Source organism: Oncorhynchus nerka, linkage group LG2, assembly GCF_034236695.1.
Source record: "Oncorhynchus nerka isolate Pitt River linkage group LG2, Oner_Uvic_2.0, whole genome shotgun sequence".
NCBI lineage: Eukaryota > Metazoa > Chordata > Actinopteri > Salmoniformes > Salmonidae > Oncorhynchus > Oncorhynchus nerka.
Window position 1 is genome coordinate 71,559,974 of NC_088397.1, and position 16,518 is coordinate 71,576,491.

General features: G+C 42.0%; 1 protein-coding gene across 2 annotated transcripts; it reads left to right on the forward strand.

Annotated features, from left to right (window-relative positions):
- Positions 1–21: 21 nt before the first annotated feature.
- On the forward strand, positions 22–11,407 carry rem1 (RAS (RAD and GEM)-like GTP-binding 1). 2 transcript variants are annotated; one of them, XM_029680625.2, is made up of 5 exons: positions 22–109; positions 907–1,265; positions 7,678–7,760; positions 9,216–9,423; positions 10,149–11,407. In XM_029680625.2, the coding sequence occupies exons 2-5, from the start codon at positions 932–934 to the stop codon at positions 10,424–10,426; spliced, it is 903 nt and encodes a 300-aa protein (XP_029536485.1). In that variant the 5' UTR covers positions 22–109; positions 907–931; the 3' UTR covers positions 10,427–11,407. The 2 variants fall into 2 exon arrangements, with proteins under 2 accessions (XP_029536485.1, XP_029536491.1); XM_029680631.2 differs by lacking the exon at positions 22–109 and adding an exon at positions 396–774.
- The last annotated feature ends 5,111 nt before the right edge of the window (positions 11,408–16,518 follow it).

Below are 16,518 nucleotides of genomic sequence, written 5' to 3' on the forward strand. Positions count from 1 at the left end.
GAGGGTTGATTCGAAGCACGCGCATCATCAAAGGACCTGCTCCGCTGAAAACACGCAGCGTGTTCAAGCGCGCATTGCCTACATGCGTTTAGCGGGATTTACTGCACGGGTGAGTATCTATCCATTGGTGGAAAAATAAATTAGCCTAATTAACATACGCCATATCCATGTAGCCAACAACTTGTTGGACAGGAAGTGCAATAGCTTTTCACGAAAACTTTGGTTCATGACAGCAAAAACATTATATTGAAATGATTAAACCGCCGGCCGTCCCTATTACATTATTTAGTTGTTGACTGACAAAGTTAGTGGTGCGTCGAGTTTTCCAAATATTTGAAGTAGGCTACGCTATGGCTACGTCTTAGTGTTATCACTGGAGGTGATCTGAAACATTGGCTCTGAATGCCTTTGAACGTGTGTGTGTGTGTGTGAGACGGAGAGGGAGACAGAGAGAGAAAGAGAGACAGAAAGATGCGAGTAGAAGAACAGAGAGAGCGACCCCTGATTCCACTCTTAAATTTTTAACAGGGTTGTGGAACTTTGCAGGCTGTTGCCATGACTCCAGTGTATACTGTTACAATGTCCCATCAGCTATTCTATACAAGTGTAACAAAACTGATTGAAACATTGGAAGCTTGTCTTGTTACAAGAACAGAATGACAGCTCGCACACGGCTCTCCGACGCGCGAAAACTTTACTAGGCTATGGTGTAGTCTGTGCTTTGCTCTGAAATGGAGAATACTGGACACAATTAGAAGATTCATGGCTACAGTTGTGAGTAAATGAAAGACAATGTTATGTTTCAGTGCTATTTTCACTCCAGTAGGCTATGTGCTATTTTTTGTTCTATAGTAAATTATGACTTTATCACCTGATTATGCTGCATACTCTATTCTTCTTTTTAAGGAATGTTCTTTGCCTTTTCGCCAAGATGACACATACCCAGAGAGAGGGGAAAGAGACTTTGCGGAGAAGGGCAAGTACTCCTATCCCTGCCTCTCATCAGCCGGGGTCGAGAGACAGAGACCCGCCAGCCGACCTCCATCACCCTCCGCTCTGCCAGTCTGCCTCATACCATCCCGGAGACAAGTCTCTCCACTGCCGCGCCAATTGGTCTTCTGATGACTCAGACAATGACTCGGATGGCTCGGGAGCAGAATGTTTATACCGCGTTGTTTTGCTAGGAGACCACGGTGTTGGAAAGTCGAGTCTTGCCAATATCTTTGCTGGCATACAGGAGAAGGATGCTCACGACCATACAGGAGGTGGGTTTTTTACTAAGCACAATTCCAATGATTATTACAAGGCTATTTATGGTGTGTATAGCCTACTATCACAACTATTGGGTCGTTTTTTTGTCAATCTCTTATCAGTAACCTAAAAGAAATTCCTTTTCTCCTAATTAAAATCCACTAATGACTAATTGGTTATTAAATTAGTTAATTCATTTATGCATCTCTTTAACAATGACTTTCAGTAATTGTCTCTGACATTACCGTATCCCTGATAACCTTGGCTAACCGGTCACAACTACATTTATGGAACTCCTATAACTGGCACATGTAGAAGTGAGTGACCTCAAAGCGTTGATTGGCAGCTTGTATTGACCCATGCATTTGGGCATCCAGCTGTGATGTGGTTTGTGGAGGTTGTCCTTTTAAAATACCAATTTCTCTATAGTTCTCAATTTCATAATAGTGCGAAGAATATTTAGAAAACAAATGAATAATGAAACTTTTTGGTCATGCATGATAGGGTAGCCTAGACAGACAGTGGCTTCATTCGTTTGTGAGAGGTTCATGTTGTTGTGACCTGTGTGTGTCGAGTCATTGCTGATGGCCGTGGATGGGAGTGACTGGCTGAAGATGCATCCCAAATGGCACCCTATTTTCCTTTAATGGTGCACTACTTTTTTTGACCGTAGGGCTCTGGTCAAAAGTAGTACACTATAAAGGGAATAGGGTTCCATTTGGGATGCAGCCTAGCTGAATGTTATGAGTGGCCCTGTTGTTGTGGAGAGACCCATCAGCTGTCAGAAGGGCTGTGTGTCAGGGAGACCCGCTGGGACAGGACATCGTTTGACTGACACCGCCACCCAGGACCCTGTTCTGTTTGGTCATTTCTCAAACGATGTATCCCAAATTGCATCCTATTCCCTACATAGTGCATAGTGTCCTACTTTTGACCAGATCCCTGGGCCCTGTTCAAAAGTAGTGAACTAAATAGGACAGGGTTCCCCAACTGCCAGCCCGCGGGTGATTTTATTTGCCCCCCCCCTGCAAGTTGTTCAACATAAAAGACTGTAAAAACACTTGCACATCAGCACCAAGTGATTTTAATTTTGGAAATCTGTTCCAAGTATTCCCACACATAGTAGAGAGATATGTTATCGTATACAAATGTAAGCAAGGCTTGAAATTATTATGTTTTGTTCAAATGTTATATCTGTTTGGGCTTCTTGAGGTCGATTTGTAGTCTACAAATTATTTGTAATTATGTTCCGGCCCCCTGACCATCCGCTCAAGAAAAAATCTACCTGTGGCTGAATCTAGTTGATGATCCCTGAAATAGGGAATAGCCTCAGTGGTTGTTTTCAATGAGCTACATTTTGAGACGCTCTGATAAACTGGGAATGGAGTTCCCCCATCAAATGTGATATTACATGATTATTATAATGTTTGCAATTGGAATATGCACTGACTAGGCCCAGTGCATCTCTGTGGTTACTAATATGGTCACATTGGCTGCATTTACACAGGCAGCCAAATTAAAATATTTTTTCCACTAATTGGTCTTTTGACCAATCACCTCAGATCTTTTCACATCAGATATTTTCAGAGTAGATCTGATTGGTCAAAAGACCAATTAGTGAAAAAAATATTTGAATTGGGCTTCCTGTGTAAACGCAGCCTAAGATATTCTGATGTAAAGTTTATTTTACTGGAAAGAATTCCTGAGGTGATGTGTGGACATGTATTTCCATAACCTCATAATTTAGATAGATATAGCCTGTGTTTTTCCAAAAGATTAGAGGAAAACTTTTTCAAAATCTTTGTACTGTACATGTATTTTGCCAAATGCCAAAGCATGTGCAGACACAGCCAGACAGAAGATGGGAACTCCTACTGGAGAGAGGTATTGTAAGGAGATGGAATTCCTAAAGAGGCTATCCCAAACAGGACAGAGATGAATGATAAGAAGCAGAGAGGGGTTGCCCCTGTCTGTTCTAGTGAGCGAGAGAGGGGGTGGATGTGTGGGCTCAGCTCTCTTGTTTATCTTTGCTGGATGGTGAGGTTAGGTTCAGGTTCTGCTGACATGGCAGTTGTGTGTGTGTGTGTGTCCCAGCTCTTCAGAAAGATAAGGGCTCCCCTATGACACCTCCCCACCCCCACCCGCTCTGACATCTGTTTTCAGCCTGTCACTGACTGGTGGTGTTATTGTTATTTTTAGTGTCTTGTCACTTAGCTTGTCACACTGGCAGCAACTGAGCTGTTCTTCAAGTGGACTCCTTGTTTAGTTTAGAGCTGGTGTGATGAATGGCAAGTGTTTTATGAGGACAGAACAGCATTACGAGGAGATTACAACTCATGCCAATGTAGGCATATTACTAGACATATTACTTGATTGCTTGTTTAAAGGTTTTGACCTATATTGTAACTTCAACTCAACGACCTCAACTTCTAAAAGGTTTGCTGGACCATTTGTCATTGTCTTGTGCGGGCGGCTTTTACAATAAGGTTAGAGCTGAACGTGGAAAATGTAACAAGCTCTTTCACTCTTGGCCAAAGTGTGTTTTAGTCTCCCTGTCATGACGGCAAGGAGGATCTCATCAGACTAAACAAGACATGGCTCAATGATTTTTTCCACATCAAAAATTCCATGTCATGACATGGTAGTGGAAGTGTAATAACTCCATGGTCATGAGATGGTAGTGGAAGTGTAATAACTCCATGGTCATAGTGGAAGTGTAATAACTCAATGGTCATAGTGGAAGTGTAATAACTCCATGGTCATGAGATGGTAGTGGAAGTTTAATAACTCCATGGTCATAGTGGAAGTGTAATAACTCCATGGTCATGAGATGGTAGTGGAAGTGTAATAAATCCATGGTCATAGTGGAAGTGTAATAACTCCATGGTCATGAGATGGTAGTGGAAGTGTAATAAATCCATGGTCATAGTGGAAGTGTAATAACACCATGGTCATGAGATGGTAGTGGAAGTGTAATAACTCCATGGTCATGAGATGGTAGTGGAAGTGTAATAACTCCATGGTCATAGTGGAAGTGTAATAACTCCATGGTCATGAGATGGTAGTGGAAGTGTAATAAATCCATGAGATGGTAGTGGAAGTGTAATAACTCCATAGTGGATGGTAGTGTAATAACTCCAAGGTCATGAGCTGGTAGTGGAAGTGTAATAAATCCATGGTCATAGTGGAAGTGTAATAACACCATGGTCATGAGATGGTAGTGGAATGTGTAATAACTCCATGGTCATGAGATGGTAGTGGAAGTGTAATAACTCCATGGTCATGAGATGGTAGTGGAAGTGTAATAACTCCATGGTCATGGTGGAAGTGTAATAACTCCATGGTCATAGTGGAAGTGTAACAACTTCATGGTCATGAGATGGTAGTGGAAGTGTAATAACTCCATAGCCATGAGATGGTAGTGGAAGTGTAATAACTCCATAGCCATGAGATGGTAGTGGAAGTGTAACAACTTCATGGTCATGAGATGGTAGTGGAAGTGTAATAACTCCATAGCCATGAGATGGTAGTGGAAGTGTAATAACTCTATAGCCATGAGATGGTAGTGGAAGTGTAATAACTCTATAGCCATGATATGGTAGTGGAAGTGTAATAACTCCATAGCCATGAGATGGTAGTGGAAGTGTAATAGCTCTATAGCCATGAGATGGTAGTGGAAGTGTAATAACTCCATAGCCATGAGATGGTAGTGGAAGTGTAATAACTCCATAGCCATGAGATGGTAGTGGAAGTGTAATAACTCTATAGCCATGAGCTGGTAGTGGAAGTGTAATAAATCCATGGTCATAGTGGAAGTGTAATAACTCCATGGTCATGAGATGGTAGTGGAATGTGTAATAACTCCATGGTCATGAGATGGTAGTGGAAGTGTAATAACTCCATGGTCATGGGATGGTAGTGGAATGTGTAATAACTCCATGGTCATGAGATGGTAGTGGAAGTGTAATAACTCCATGGTCATAGTGGAAGTGTAATAACTCCATGATCATGAGATGGTAGTGAAAGTGTAATAACTCCATAGCACCTTTTATAGGTAGTAGGGATAAACACATCAGTAGAGTTCCTGGATGTCAAATATATTTGAGCAACTTTGCAAAACACCTTCATATTTTAGTTACTAAAGACAGATAAGCTTAAAATGGCCTAAATGATTCATCATAAGAAAATCTGATTCAGCTCACTGATATACATGTGTATGCTCCCATGTGGTTTATTGACAGCAGTCTACAAGGTTTCAAGCCTTAGGTCTCCATCAGGTTTCCATTCATAAAGAACAAGCCCAGATTATTTATATATATATATAATATATATAAATCTGGGCTTGTTCTTTATGTGTGTGTGTGTATCTCATATATAGAGAGATATTTCCAAATGACTTCACACCTGCTGACTGCAACCAATTGTAGACATATAGTAGTAGGAGGTGGTATGTAAAAATCCTTTCTGTATCTACAACAAGATGTAGGGGTGGTTTCCCGGACACAGACTAAGCCTAGCCCTGGACTAAAAAGCATGTTCAACTGAGAATTTCCATTGAAAGTGATGTTTAGTCTAGTTCGTTTAGTTATGTCTGGGTAACCGTCCCTAAGAGTTGTATTTGAATGTTTAGCAAAAGTAGCAGACCAACTAGGTTACAATTTGTACACTACAGTGGCAAGAAAAAGTATGTGAACCCTTTGGAATTATCTGGATTTCTACATAAATTGGTTCTAAAATTAGATCTGATCTTCATCTACGTCACAACGACAGACAAACACAGTCTGCTTAAACTAATAACACACAAATGATTGTATTTTTCTCATCTATATTGAATACATCATTGAAACATTCACAGTGTAAGTTGGGAAAAGTATGTGAACCCCTCGGCTAATGACTTCTCCAAAAGCTCATTGGAGTCAGGAGTCAGCTAACCGGGAGTACAATCATTGAGACCAGATTGGAGATGTTGGTTAGAGCTGTCCTGCCCTATAAAAAACACTCACAAAATGTTTGTTTGCTATTCAAAAGAGGCATTGCCTGATGTGAACCATGCCTCAAACAAAAGAGATCTCAGAAGACCCAAGATTAAGAGTTGTTGACTTGCATAAAGCTGGAAAGGGTTACAAAAGTATGTCTAAAAGCCTTGATGTTCATCAGTCCACGGTAAGACAAATTGTCTATAAATGGAGAAAGTTCACCACTGTTGCTACTCTGCCTAGGAGTGGCCGTCCTGCAAAGATGACTGCAAGATCATGGTGCAGAATGCTTAATAAGGTTAAGAAGAATCTTAGAGTGTCAACTAAAGACTTAATTAAATATCTGGAACATGCTAACATCTCTGTTTACGAGTCTACGATACGTAAAACACTAAACAAGAATGGTGTTCATGGGAGGACATCACGGAAGAAGCCATTGCTGTCCCAAAAAAACATTGATGCACGTCTGAAGTTCACAAAAGAGCATCTGGATGTTCCACAGAGTTACTGGCAAAATATTCTGTGGACAGATTAAAGTAAAGTTGAGTTGTTTGGAAGGAACACACAACACTGTGTGGAGATAAAAGGCCCAGCACACCAACATCAAAACCTCATCCCAACTGTAACCTATAATGGAGGGAGCATGATGGTTTGGAGCTGCTTTGCTGCCTCAGGGCCTGGACAGCATGCTATCATCAAAGGAAAAATGAATTCCCAAGTTTATCAAGACATTTTGCAGGAGAATGTAAGGCTATCTGTCCGCCAGTTGAAGCTCAACAGAAGTTGGGTGATGTAACAGGACAACGACCCAAAACACAGAAGTAAATCAACAACAGAATGGCTTCAACAGAAGATAATACGCCTTCTGGAATGGCCCAGTCAGTGTCCTGAACTCAACCCGATTTGAGATGCTGTGGCATGACCTCATGAGAGCGGTTCACACCAGATATCCCAAGAATATTTGTGAACTGAAACAGTTTTGTAAAGAGGAATAGTCCAAAATTCCTCCTGGCCATTGTGCAGGTCTGGTCTGCAACTACAGAAAACGTTTGGTTGAGGTTATGGCTGCCAAAGTAGGGTCGACCAGTTATTAAAATCAAGGGTTCACATACTTTTTCCACCCTACACTGTGAATGTTTACACGGTGTGTTCAATAAAGACGTAAAAACATATAATTGTTTGTGTGTTATTAGTTTAAGCAGACTGTGTTTGTCTATTGTTGTGACTTAGATGAAGATCAGATAAAATGTTATGACCAATTGATGCAGAAGTCTAGGTTATTCCAAAGGGTTCACATACTTTTTCTTGCCTATCCACCATCTGATGTAACTATTTCAACTCCTTTTTCTGTCTTCCTTTTAGAATGTTTTCCAACATTACTGAGGAATGTACAGTATGAAATAATAACATATTTTCTAATCTCTTTCCTGTCTATTGTTTGTTGGTTTAGAGGACACCTATGAGAAAACCATGACTGTGGATGGGGAGGAGACCATCCTCATCGTCATGGACACCTGGGAGAACGAGAAACAGGTACGACAATAACCATGAACCTGGTTTTGTCAACAAAAAATGGATTGCACAGTAGTGGCGAATATGATGTCTTCTTGCAACAAGACTCTTTTCAAAGTAAAAAAGGTGGAAAAAATACACATTTTAACAAGAAAAACAGGAAAAAACAAGTTCTATACCTTCATCTATTTAGTTTGTTTACCTTCAATATACATGGTGTATGGGGCCTCCTGAGTGGCCCATGGTCGAAGGCACTCCATCGCAGTGCTAGAGGCGTCACTACAGACCCAGGTTCGTTCCTTGGCTGTGTCATAACCGGCTGTGATCGGGAGTCCCATAAGGCAGCGCAAAATTGGCCCAGCGTCGTCCGGGCTAGGGGAGGGTTTGGCCAAGGGGGCTTTACTTGGCTCATCACGCTCTCGCGACTCCTTGTGGCGTGCCGGGCGCCTGCAGGTTGACCTCGGTCATCAGTTGAACAGTGTTTCCTCCGACACATTGGTGCAGTTGGCTTCTGGGTTAAGCGAGTGTGTGTTAAGAAGTACGGTTTGGTGGGTTTCGGAGGACGCATGACTCGACCTTCTCCTCCCAAGCCCATTGGGCAGTTGCAGCGATAAGGCCAGATCGAAATTGGAGAGAAAACGGGGGTAAAATTTCCCAAAAAATAAAAAGATACATGGTGTACTTGATGGCACTCGAGAGAGAACACAAACACTGACGTAGAGAAAATAAAAAATCATCTTGCCTGAAACAACCCACTGAACCATAAGCCTCCATTCTATTCTCTTCAAAACAACTATGATACCTAAAGGGCAACCCGTCATTGTGGAAAAATATATGTGCTCACTCTGTGTGCCTGTAGCAATACCCCATTGACTCACCCCCCAAAGTGGGGTGAATCCTGGTTGTGCTGGAGTCAGTGAGTGGTGCATGGCTCCAGTGGTATGGGGCAAGCGTCTGTATGGGACACTGATGGCTGTGGGGCCTAATTACTCCAGTATTGATTACAGCTGGGGAGTGAAGCATGCAGGCCAGGCTGCGTGTTGACTTGTCTGTACCTGGTAAGAGGAGATATAAGGACATAATGATGTCTATAAGGACAGTGGTTTGACTGTGTTTAAGGGCACCAAGTGTTTTTTAGAGGCAGAAAGTCAGATAGATGTACTGTATGTTTGACCAATGACCATCCCTGGAAACCAGAGTTCTGTATCCACAAATACATAGAAATCCGCTTTTGTCCGTCTGTCACAATTTGCATTTACCCTTTTTCGAATAAGGAAGTTAAAACTTCATGTTGACCATCACTAATCTTTTAAATGGACAAGGTTATATTTGACATCAAGGTTGGCTTCAATGATAACATCAAAGAACACATGCTATATCAAAGTCCAGATCCTGGCGAGCCCCCAAATATGTCTATCGTTGGTGAATGTTGAACTTTATTTCTGTTGGATAACAGTTTTCATTTGTTTCTCTCAGGAGGAAGATCAGAAGTGGGTCCAGGACTACTGTATGCAGGTGGGCAACGCCTACGTCATAGTTTACTCCATCACGGATCGCACCAGCTTCGAGAGTGCCTCCGAGTTACGCATCCAGCTACGGCGCATACGGCAGGCCGAGAACATTCCCATCATCCTCGTGGGCAACAAAAGTGACCTGGTCCGCTCCAGAGAAGTGGCTGTAGAAGGTAACGTTGATTCCAATGATAATGATGTTATCATTTAAGCATCTCTCCACATCTTCTTCTGAACAGTGATTTGATGACAGCCATTTAAGCAATATGAGCAGCGCTCTGCTTATAATAGAGAGTAAAATAGTTTGGCTTACAACAGTTCGTGTTGCATTTTCTGTGGACTTCATAGTCAAAACTACAGAACATTGAAATCACATATCAAATGTTGCAGTCCACACGACAGACTGTGGACTGTTCATTTAACATTCCAATAGTTGGATTTACAGCACACATCTCATACACTAACACTGTACTTAACAATGTCACTATAATTCTTGATGATTTGGTCAATGTTTTAATATTTCACCTGTTCTGCAGGTGAGAATAAGCTTGTTCTAATTCTGGAGCAATGGATCAAATGGATTTATGTTAGAAGTTTCACCTAATCCAGGGATTTTTCTTTGTATATTTCTAAATATGTGGACATTGTGTATGATTGAATGTATGGCACAGAGTGCCCATGTCACTTGTTTTTCCCTGCAGCCACTTGCCTACCAATAGAGGACCAATGGAATGGAAACCTCTGCAAAAAAATGTATTGGTTGCCTTGTGTGGCTTCTTTATTTATTTTAAATTGTCAGACCAAGTTGTCAGACCCAGACATTAATCTAATGTCGACCTCTCACACTTAAACACCTCTCGTTTGACCCTTTCTTCCTCTGTGCTCTGCTCTCTCCTAGAGGGTCGTGCGTGCGCTGTGGTGTTCGACTGCAAATTCATAGAGACATCTGCTTCGCTCCACCACAACGTTCACGAGCTCTTCGAGGGCATCGTCCGGCAGATTCGCCTGCGGCGAGACAGCAAGGAGACCAACGAGCGCCGGCGCTCCGTCTACAAGCGTAAGGAGAGCCTCACCAAGAAGGCCCGCCGCTTTCTAGACCGCCTGGTGGCCAAGAACAACAAGAAGATGGCGCTGAAGGTTCGCGCCAAGTCTTGCCACGACCTGGCCGTGCTGTAATGGCTGCTGTGTGGCGTGCAACAAGTGGTTCACACCGTCAGTGGTTGCAGACTCCAACGCTCCTCTTTGCCCTAACAATCCCCTTGTGGTAAAGGGGAAGAACATTGTTTGTTATTTTCTATTTATTTCACCCATTAGAAGCAATTGGGTTGTGGAAATGTGAGGCAATTGAGACTTTTTGTTGCTATATCCCAGATTTTCTGAGAATGAGTTTGCTAAACATACACCTTATCAACTGTTTGCCTTACATCTAATTAAATAGATTCCTAGACCAGTGTATCCAGACACAGATCTGACATTTAAACTCCTTTTTCGGTTTTCTAAGGTTTCTAAGGTTTCTAAGGTTTTCTAAGATTATTGAGGTATGAAATAATTATTTGAATGCACTGTATGATGTATTTTTGCCATGAGGAAAGCAATGTCCACAGTGGTACTTTACATAGATTTCACTGACTACTTGATTTCAAGGTTTTGCACTATGGGAGACAGTGATGTATTAGGAGGAATCAGTGGAGCTTCTTCTACAGCAATTATGTTTCTCTCTACCAAGAGAGCTCAAGTCTGGTTTGAGACTGTTCTGTCTGTGAGCCCATCAGTTCACAGCTAAATTACATGTGAATGGCGATCTTGTTTGGAAATCGACACCATCGCAAACTTTCCAAAAGGTTTATCCCATCATCTTCCTTTACAAGCACCTCCTACACTGGAAGGACCAGTAGGGTGTTACAGTGAAACTGTCATGGACGCTTTTGAAGAGGCGTGGTCTGGTTGACCACTGTCAAGAAACACCTTTGTATGATGACATGGTCCTGAAGAGACCAAAGAAGTGTTGAGTTCTTCAATGTCAGTGTTTGTGCCCACGTTGGGCGGAGAGAGGTATAATAATCACTTTTGTACAAAATTATGTTTTGAGTTTGTAAATACAGTATGTCAAGGATTTTTATGCGGAAATAAAGCAGTAGGAAATGTATTACCACTTTACCATTGTCTGCACTGGAATTTAAGGTATTTCTGTAAGCAACGCCTTCAGAGTATTATTAAAGGATCAAAATGAGCTATTTTTAAAAGCTTTTATAAAATATTTGAAAGAAATGAAAGAGATCGTTGCTAACCTGTGTGCCTCGTTTCTGCTTTCTCCTCATATTAGCTGAAGCAAAACCAGACTGAGCGATGTGAGCATAGACTCTTCAAAGGCTTTAAAGTACATGAGTGATTCTGGTGTAGCTTTCCATAAACCTGCTAAAGGAAACTCCTGGATGGGTAGAAACTCCTGTTAGCATCAAATTCATGTCCAGACACAGACATGTTTGCAAAAATAAAGTTACAGAGGGTCAAAGATCATACCCCGAAGACATGCTAAACCTCTCACCATTACCAATAACACGGGAGATTAGCATGTCATGGGGGGAACCCATAGCTGATATGGCTAACTTTCTTAAACAAATGTGGCTTCTACTGACAATTGAAATGTACAAACTATAAGGGAACAATGAGCAGATAAGAGGCAATCCTTAATTTCGATTAAGACATTCATGAGCAAGCTAAGATGGACGTAGTCAATATAACTATTGTTCAGCACTTTTGAAGTGTACAGCGACAGAATTCAGAACATGTGCCATTCTTACAGTATTCTCCCTGTACACCAAGTCAGAACCGTAGGTTAAATGAAGGGGGCGTATAAGCAGACAATGAAAGCTCTTACAATATTTGATGATGACATTTCTCTAAAACAGGCTATAGGCTACATGTACATCACCAACTCAGAACAGTAGACTAAGTTATGAGGGGGAAAGGGACGAAATTATTAGGGTGAGGCACATGGGCTACTAACAGCTTACTACACAACATAAACTTAGTATTACTTTCTTAGCTACAGTATACATATCTCCCTGGCATAATTTATGCACCAGCTTACAATATATTTTTGGACTCATCTTGTTGTGCTGTGCTCACTTGAACAGGAAGGTGGCAAGGCGGTCCTTCTTGTGGCAAAATGTTGTCATCAAATTGTGTCATTAACGTCTGGCATTCTCTGTATTTATGGTGCTTTCACGACAACTGGGAACTCAGAAAAAAACTATGAGAATCATGACGTCAGTGATTTCTGCCAGTAGATTGTCGTCATGATTAATGTTGATGACTGCTTGTCTAGATTGCTAGTATGATGCTGACATGATCAGTCCAATCAAAGCTACGGTAGCTATAACGTGATTTGATGTTATTTTATATCTGTGGCCAATGACCTTGAGCCTTCTTGGACGGGCATTTCTAATGTAAATCTATGGCAGCACCCAAGGGGCTTGAATGTTCTATCTCTCCCTGTAGATTTTGCTGTGATGTAGTGTCCCCATAAGTGACAGAACACTGAGACAATCACGGCGCGACTAAAGAATACCAACCCCTATGCCCCTATGTTTTTCGACTGGCTGCCCCACCACTACAGAAAGCACTGAGCTAGGCTGAAACACCTGCATTTTGGAGTTGCCTTACTCAATTGAGCAAAAAAGAGTTCGTATACAGCTTTATTTACTCAATTAATACTTAAAAAAAAACATTGTTTGCAAACTGATATGTGGCGCTTATTAATGCCAAAATAGCATGCAAAACAGGTATTTAATATATATTTTTATATATACAGTTCCAGTCAAAGGTTTGGACAGAGAAATAAGTCTCTTCATTATAGGGTTTTTCTTTATTTTTACTATTTTTCTACATTGTAGAATAATAGTGAAGACATAACAACTCTGAAATAACACATTTGGAATCATATAGTAACCAAAAAACTGTTAAACAAATCAAAATATATTTTAGATTCTTCAAAGTAGCCACCTTTTGCCTTGATGACAGCTTTGCACACTCTTGGCATTCTCTCAGCCAGCTTCATGAGGAATGCTTTTCCAACAGTCTTGAAGGAGTTCCCACATATGCTGAGACACTTGTTGGCTGCTTTTCCTTCACTCTGCGGTCCAACTCATCCCAAACCATCTCAATTGATTGTGGAGGCCAGGTCATCTGATGCAGCACTCCATCACTCTCCTTCTTGGTCAAATAGTCCTTAAAAATGTAACAGTATAGTTTCCGTCCCTCTCCTCGCCCCTACCTGGGATCCAAACAGGGACCCTCTGCACACATAGACAACTGACACCCACGAAGCATCGTTACCCATCGCGCCACGGCCCTTGCAGGGCAAGGGGAACAACTACTTCAAGGTCTCAGAGCGAGTGATGTCACCGATTGAAACGCTATTAGCGCGCACCACCGCTAACTAGCCAGCCATTTCACATCGGTTAAACACAGCCTGGAGGTGTGTTGGGTCATTGTCCTGTTAAAAAACAAATGATAGTCCCACTAAGCGCAAACCAGATGGGATGGCTTATCGCTGCAGAACCAAATCAAATTTGGACTCAACAGACCAAAGGAAAGATTTCCACCAGTCTAATGTCCATTGCTTGTGTTTCTTGGCCCAAGCAAGTCTCTTCTTATTATTTGTGTCCTTTACTAGTGGTTTCTTGCAGCAATTCGACCATGAAGGCCTGATTCACACAGTCTCCTCTGAACAGCTGATGTTGAGATGTGTCTGTTATTTGAACTCTGTGAAGCATTTATTTGGGCTGCAATCTGATTTGGGCTGCAATCTAATGAATTTATCCTCTGCAGCAGAGGTAACTCTTGGTCTTCCTTTCCTGTGGCAGTCTTCAAGAGAGCCAGTTTCATGATAACGCTTGATGGTTTTTGCGACTGTACTGGAAGAAACTTTAAAAGTTCTTGAAATTTTCTGAATTGATTGACCTTCATGTCTTAAAGTAATGATGGACTGTCATTTCTCTTTGCTTATTTGAGCTGTTCTTGCCACAATATGGACTTGGTATTTTACCAAATAGGACTATCTTCTGTACACCACCCCTACCCTGTCTCAACAAAACTGATTGGCTCAAACGCATTAAGAAGAAAATAAATTCCACAAATTAACTTCTTTACCTTTATTATTTAACTAGGCAAGTCAGTTAAGAACAAATTCTTATTTTCAATGACGGCCTAGGAACAGTGGGTTAACTGCCTGTGCAGGGGCAGAACAACAGATTTGTACCTTATCAGCTCAGGGATATGAACTTGCAACCTTTCGGTTACTAGTCCAACGCTCTAAACACTAGGCTACCATGCTGCCCCTGTTAATTGTTGTTCCACCTCCTACATATGCGATGACATCACCTGGTTTAAACATCTCTAGAGACTATATCTCTCTCTTCATTACTCAATGCCTAGGTTTACCTCCAATGTACTCACATCCTACCTTGCCTTTGTCTGTATACTATGCCTTGAATCTATGCTATCGTGCCCAAAAACCTGCTCCTTTTACTCTCTGTTCTGAACGTGCTAGACGGCCAGTTCGTATAGTCTTTAGCCGTACCCATTATCCTACTTCTCCTCTGGTGATGTGATTCATCCAGGTCCTGCAGTGCCTAGCTCCACTGCCACCCCACAGGTGCTCTCATTTGTTGTCTTCTGTAAACGTAAAAGCCTTGGTTTCATGCATGTTAACATTGTTTTACTCACTACTTTAGCACACTCTGCCAACCCAGATGTCTTAGCCGTGTCTGAATCCTGGCTTAGGAAAACCACCAAAAACCTTGAAATTTCCATTCCTAACTATAACGTTTTCCGCCAAGATAGAACTGCCAAAGGGGGCGGTGTTGCAATCTACTGCAGACATAGCCTGCAGAGTTCTGTATTACTATCTAAGTCTGTATCCAAACAATTTGAGCTTCTACTTCTAAAAATGAACCTTTCCAGAAACAAGTCTCTCACTGTTGCCGCTTGCTATAGACCTCCCTCTGCCCCCAGCTGTGCCCTCGATACTATATGTGAATTGATTGCCCCCCATCTATCTTCTGAGCTCGTGCTACTAGGTAACCTAAACTGGGACATGCTTAACACCCCGGCCATCCTACAAACTAAGCTTGATGCCCTCAATCTCACACAAATTATCAATGAACCTACCAGGTTCAACCCCAAATCAGTAAACACGGGCACTTTCATAGATGTCATCGTAACTAACTTTTCAATCAAGATCTCAGCGATCACTGCCTTATTGCCTGCATCCGTAATGGGTCTGCAACCAAACGACCACCCCTCATCACTGTCAAACACTCTCTGAAACATTTCTGCGAGCAGGCCTTTCTAATCGACCTGGCCGGGGTATCCTGGAATGACATTGACCTCATCCCGTCAGTAGATTATGCCTGGCTATTCTTTAAAAGTGCCTTCCTCACCATCTTAAATAAGCATGCCCCTCTCAAAAAATGTAGAACTAGGAATAGATATAGTCCTTGGTTCACTCCAGAACTGTCTGCCCTTGACCAGCACAAAAACATCCTGTGGCATTCTGCATTGGCATCGAATAGCCCCCGTGATATGCAACTTTTCAGGGAAGTTAGGAACAGGGAAGGGAAGTTATCTTTTTCAAACAAAAATTTGCATCCTGTAGTACTAACTCAAAAAAGTTCTGGGACACTGTAAAGTCCATGGAGAATAAGAGCACCTCATCCCAGCTGCCCACTGCTCTGAGGCTAGGAAACACTGTCACCACCGATAAATCCACTATAATTGAGAATTTCAATAAGCATTTTTCTATGGCTGGCCATGCTTTCCACTTGGCTACCCCTACCCCGGTCAACTGCCCGGCACCCTCCACAGCAACCCACCAAAGCCCCCACCATTTCTCCTTTACCCAAATCCAGATAGCTGATGTTCTGAAAGAGCTGCAAAATCTGGACCCCTACAAATCAGCCGGGCTAGACAATCTGGACCCTCTCTTTCTTAACATATCTGCCGAAATTGTTGCAACCCCTATTACTAGCCTGTTCAACCTCTCTTTCGTATCGTCTGAGATTCCCAAAGATTGGAAAGCTGCCGCGGTCATCCCCCTCTTCAAATGGGCTGACACTCTAGACTCAAACTGCTACAGACCTATATCTATCCTACCCTGTCTTTCTAAGGTCTTCGAAAGCCAAGTTAACAAACAGATTACTGACCATTTCGAATGCCACCATACCTTCTCCGCTATGCAATCTGGTTTCAGAGCTGGTCATGGG

What these genes read in the sequence shown, in the direction of transcription:
- rem1 (XM_029680625.2), top strand. Translation starts at nt 932, where the DNA reads ATGACACATACCCAGAGAGAGGGGAAAGAGACTTTGCGGAGAAGGGCA. An exon ending in TGCTCACGACCATACAGGAG is followed by an intron (nt 1,266 to 7,677) that starts GTGGGTTTTTTA and finishes TTGTTGGTTTAG; the next exon opens with AGGACACCTATGAGAAAACC. An exon ending in CCTGGGAGAACGAGAAACAG is followed by an intron (nt 7,761 to 9,215) that starts GTACGACAATAA and finishes TGTTTCTCTCAG; the next exon opens with GAGGAAGATCAGAAGTGGGT.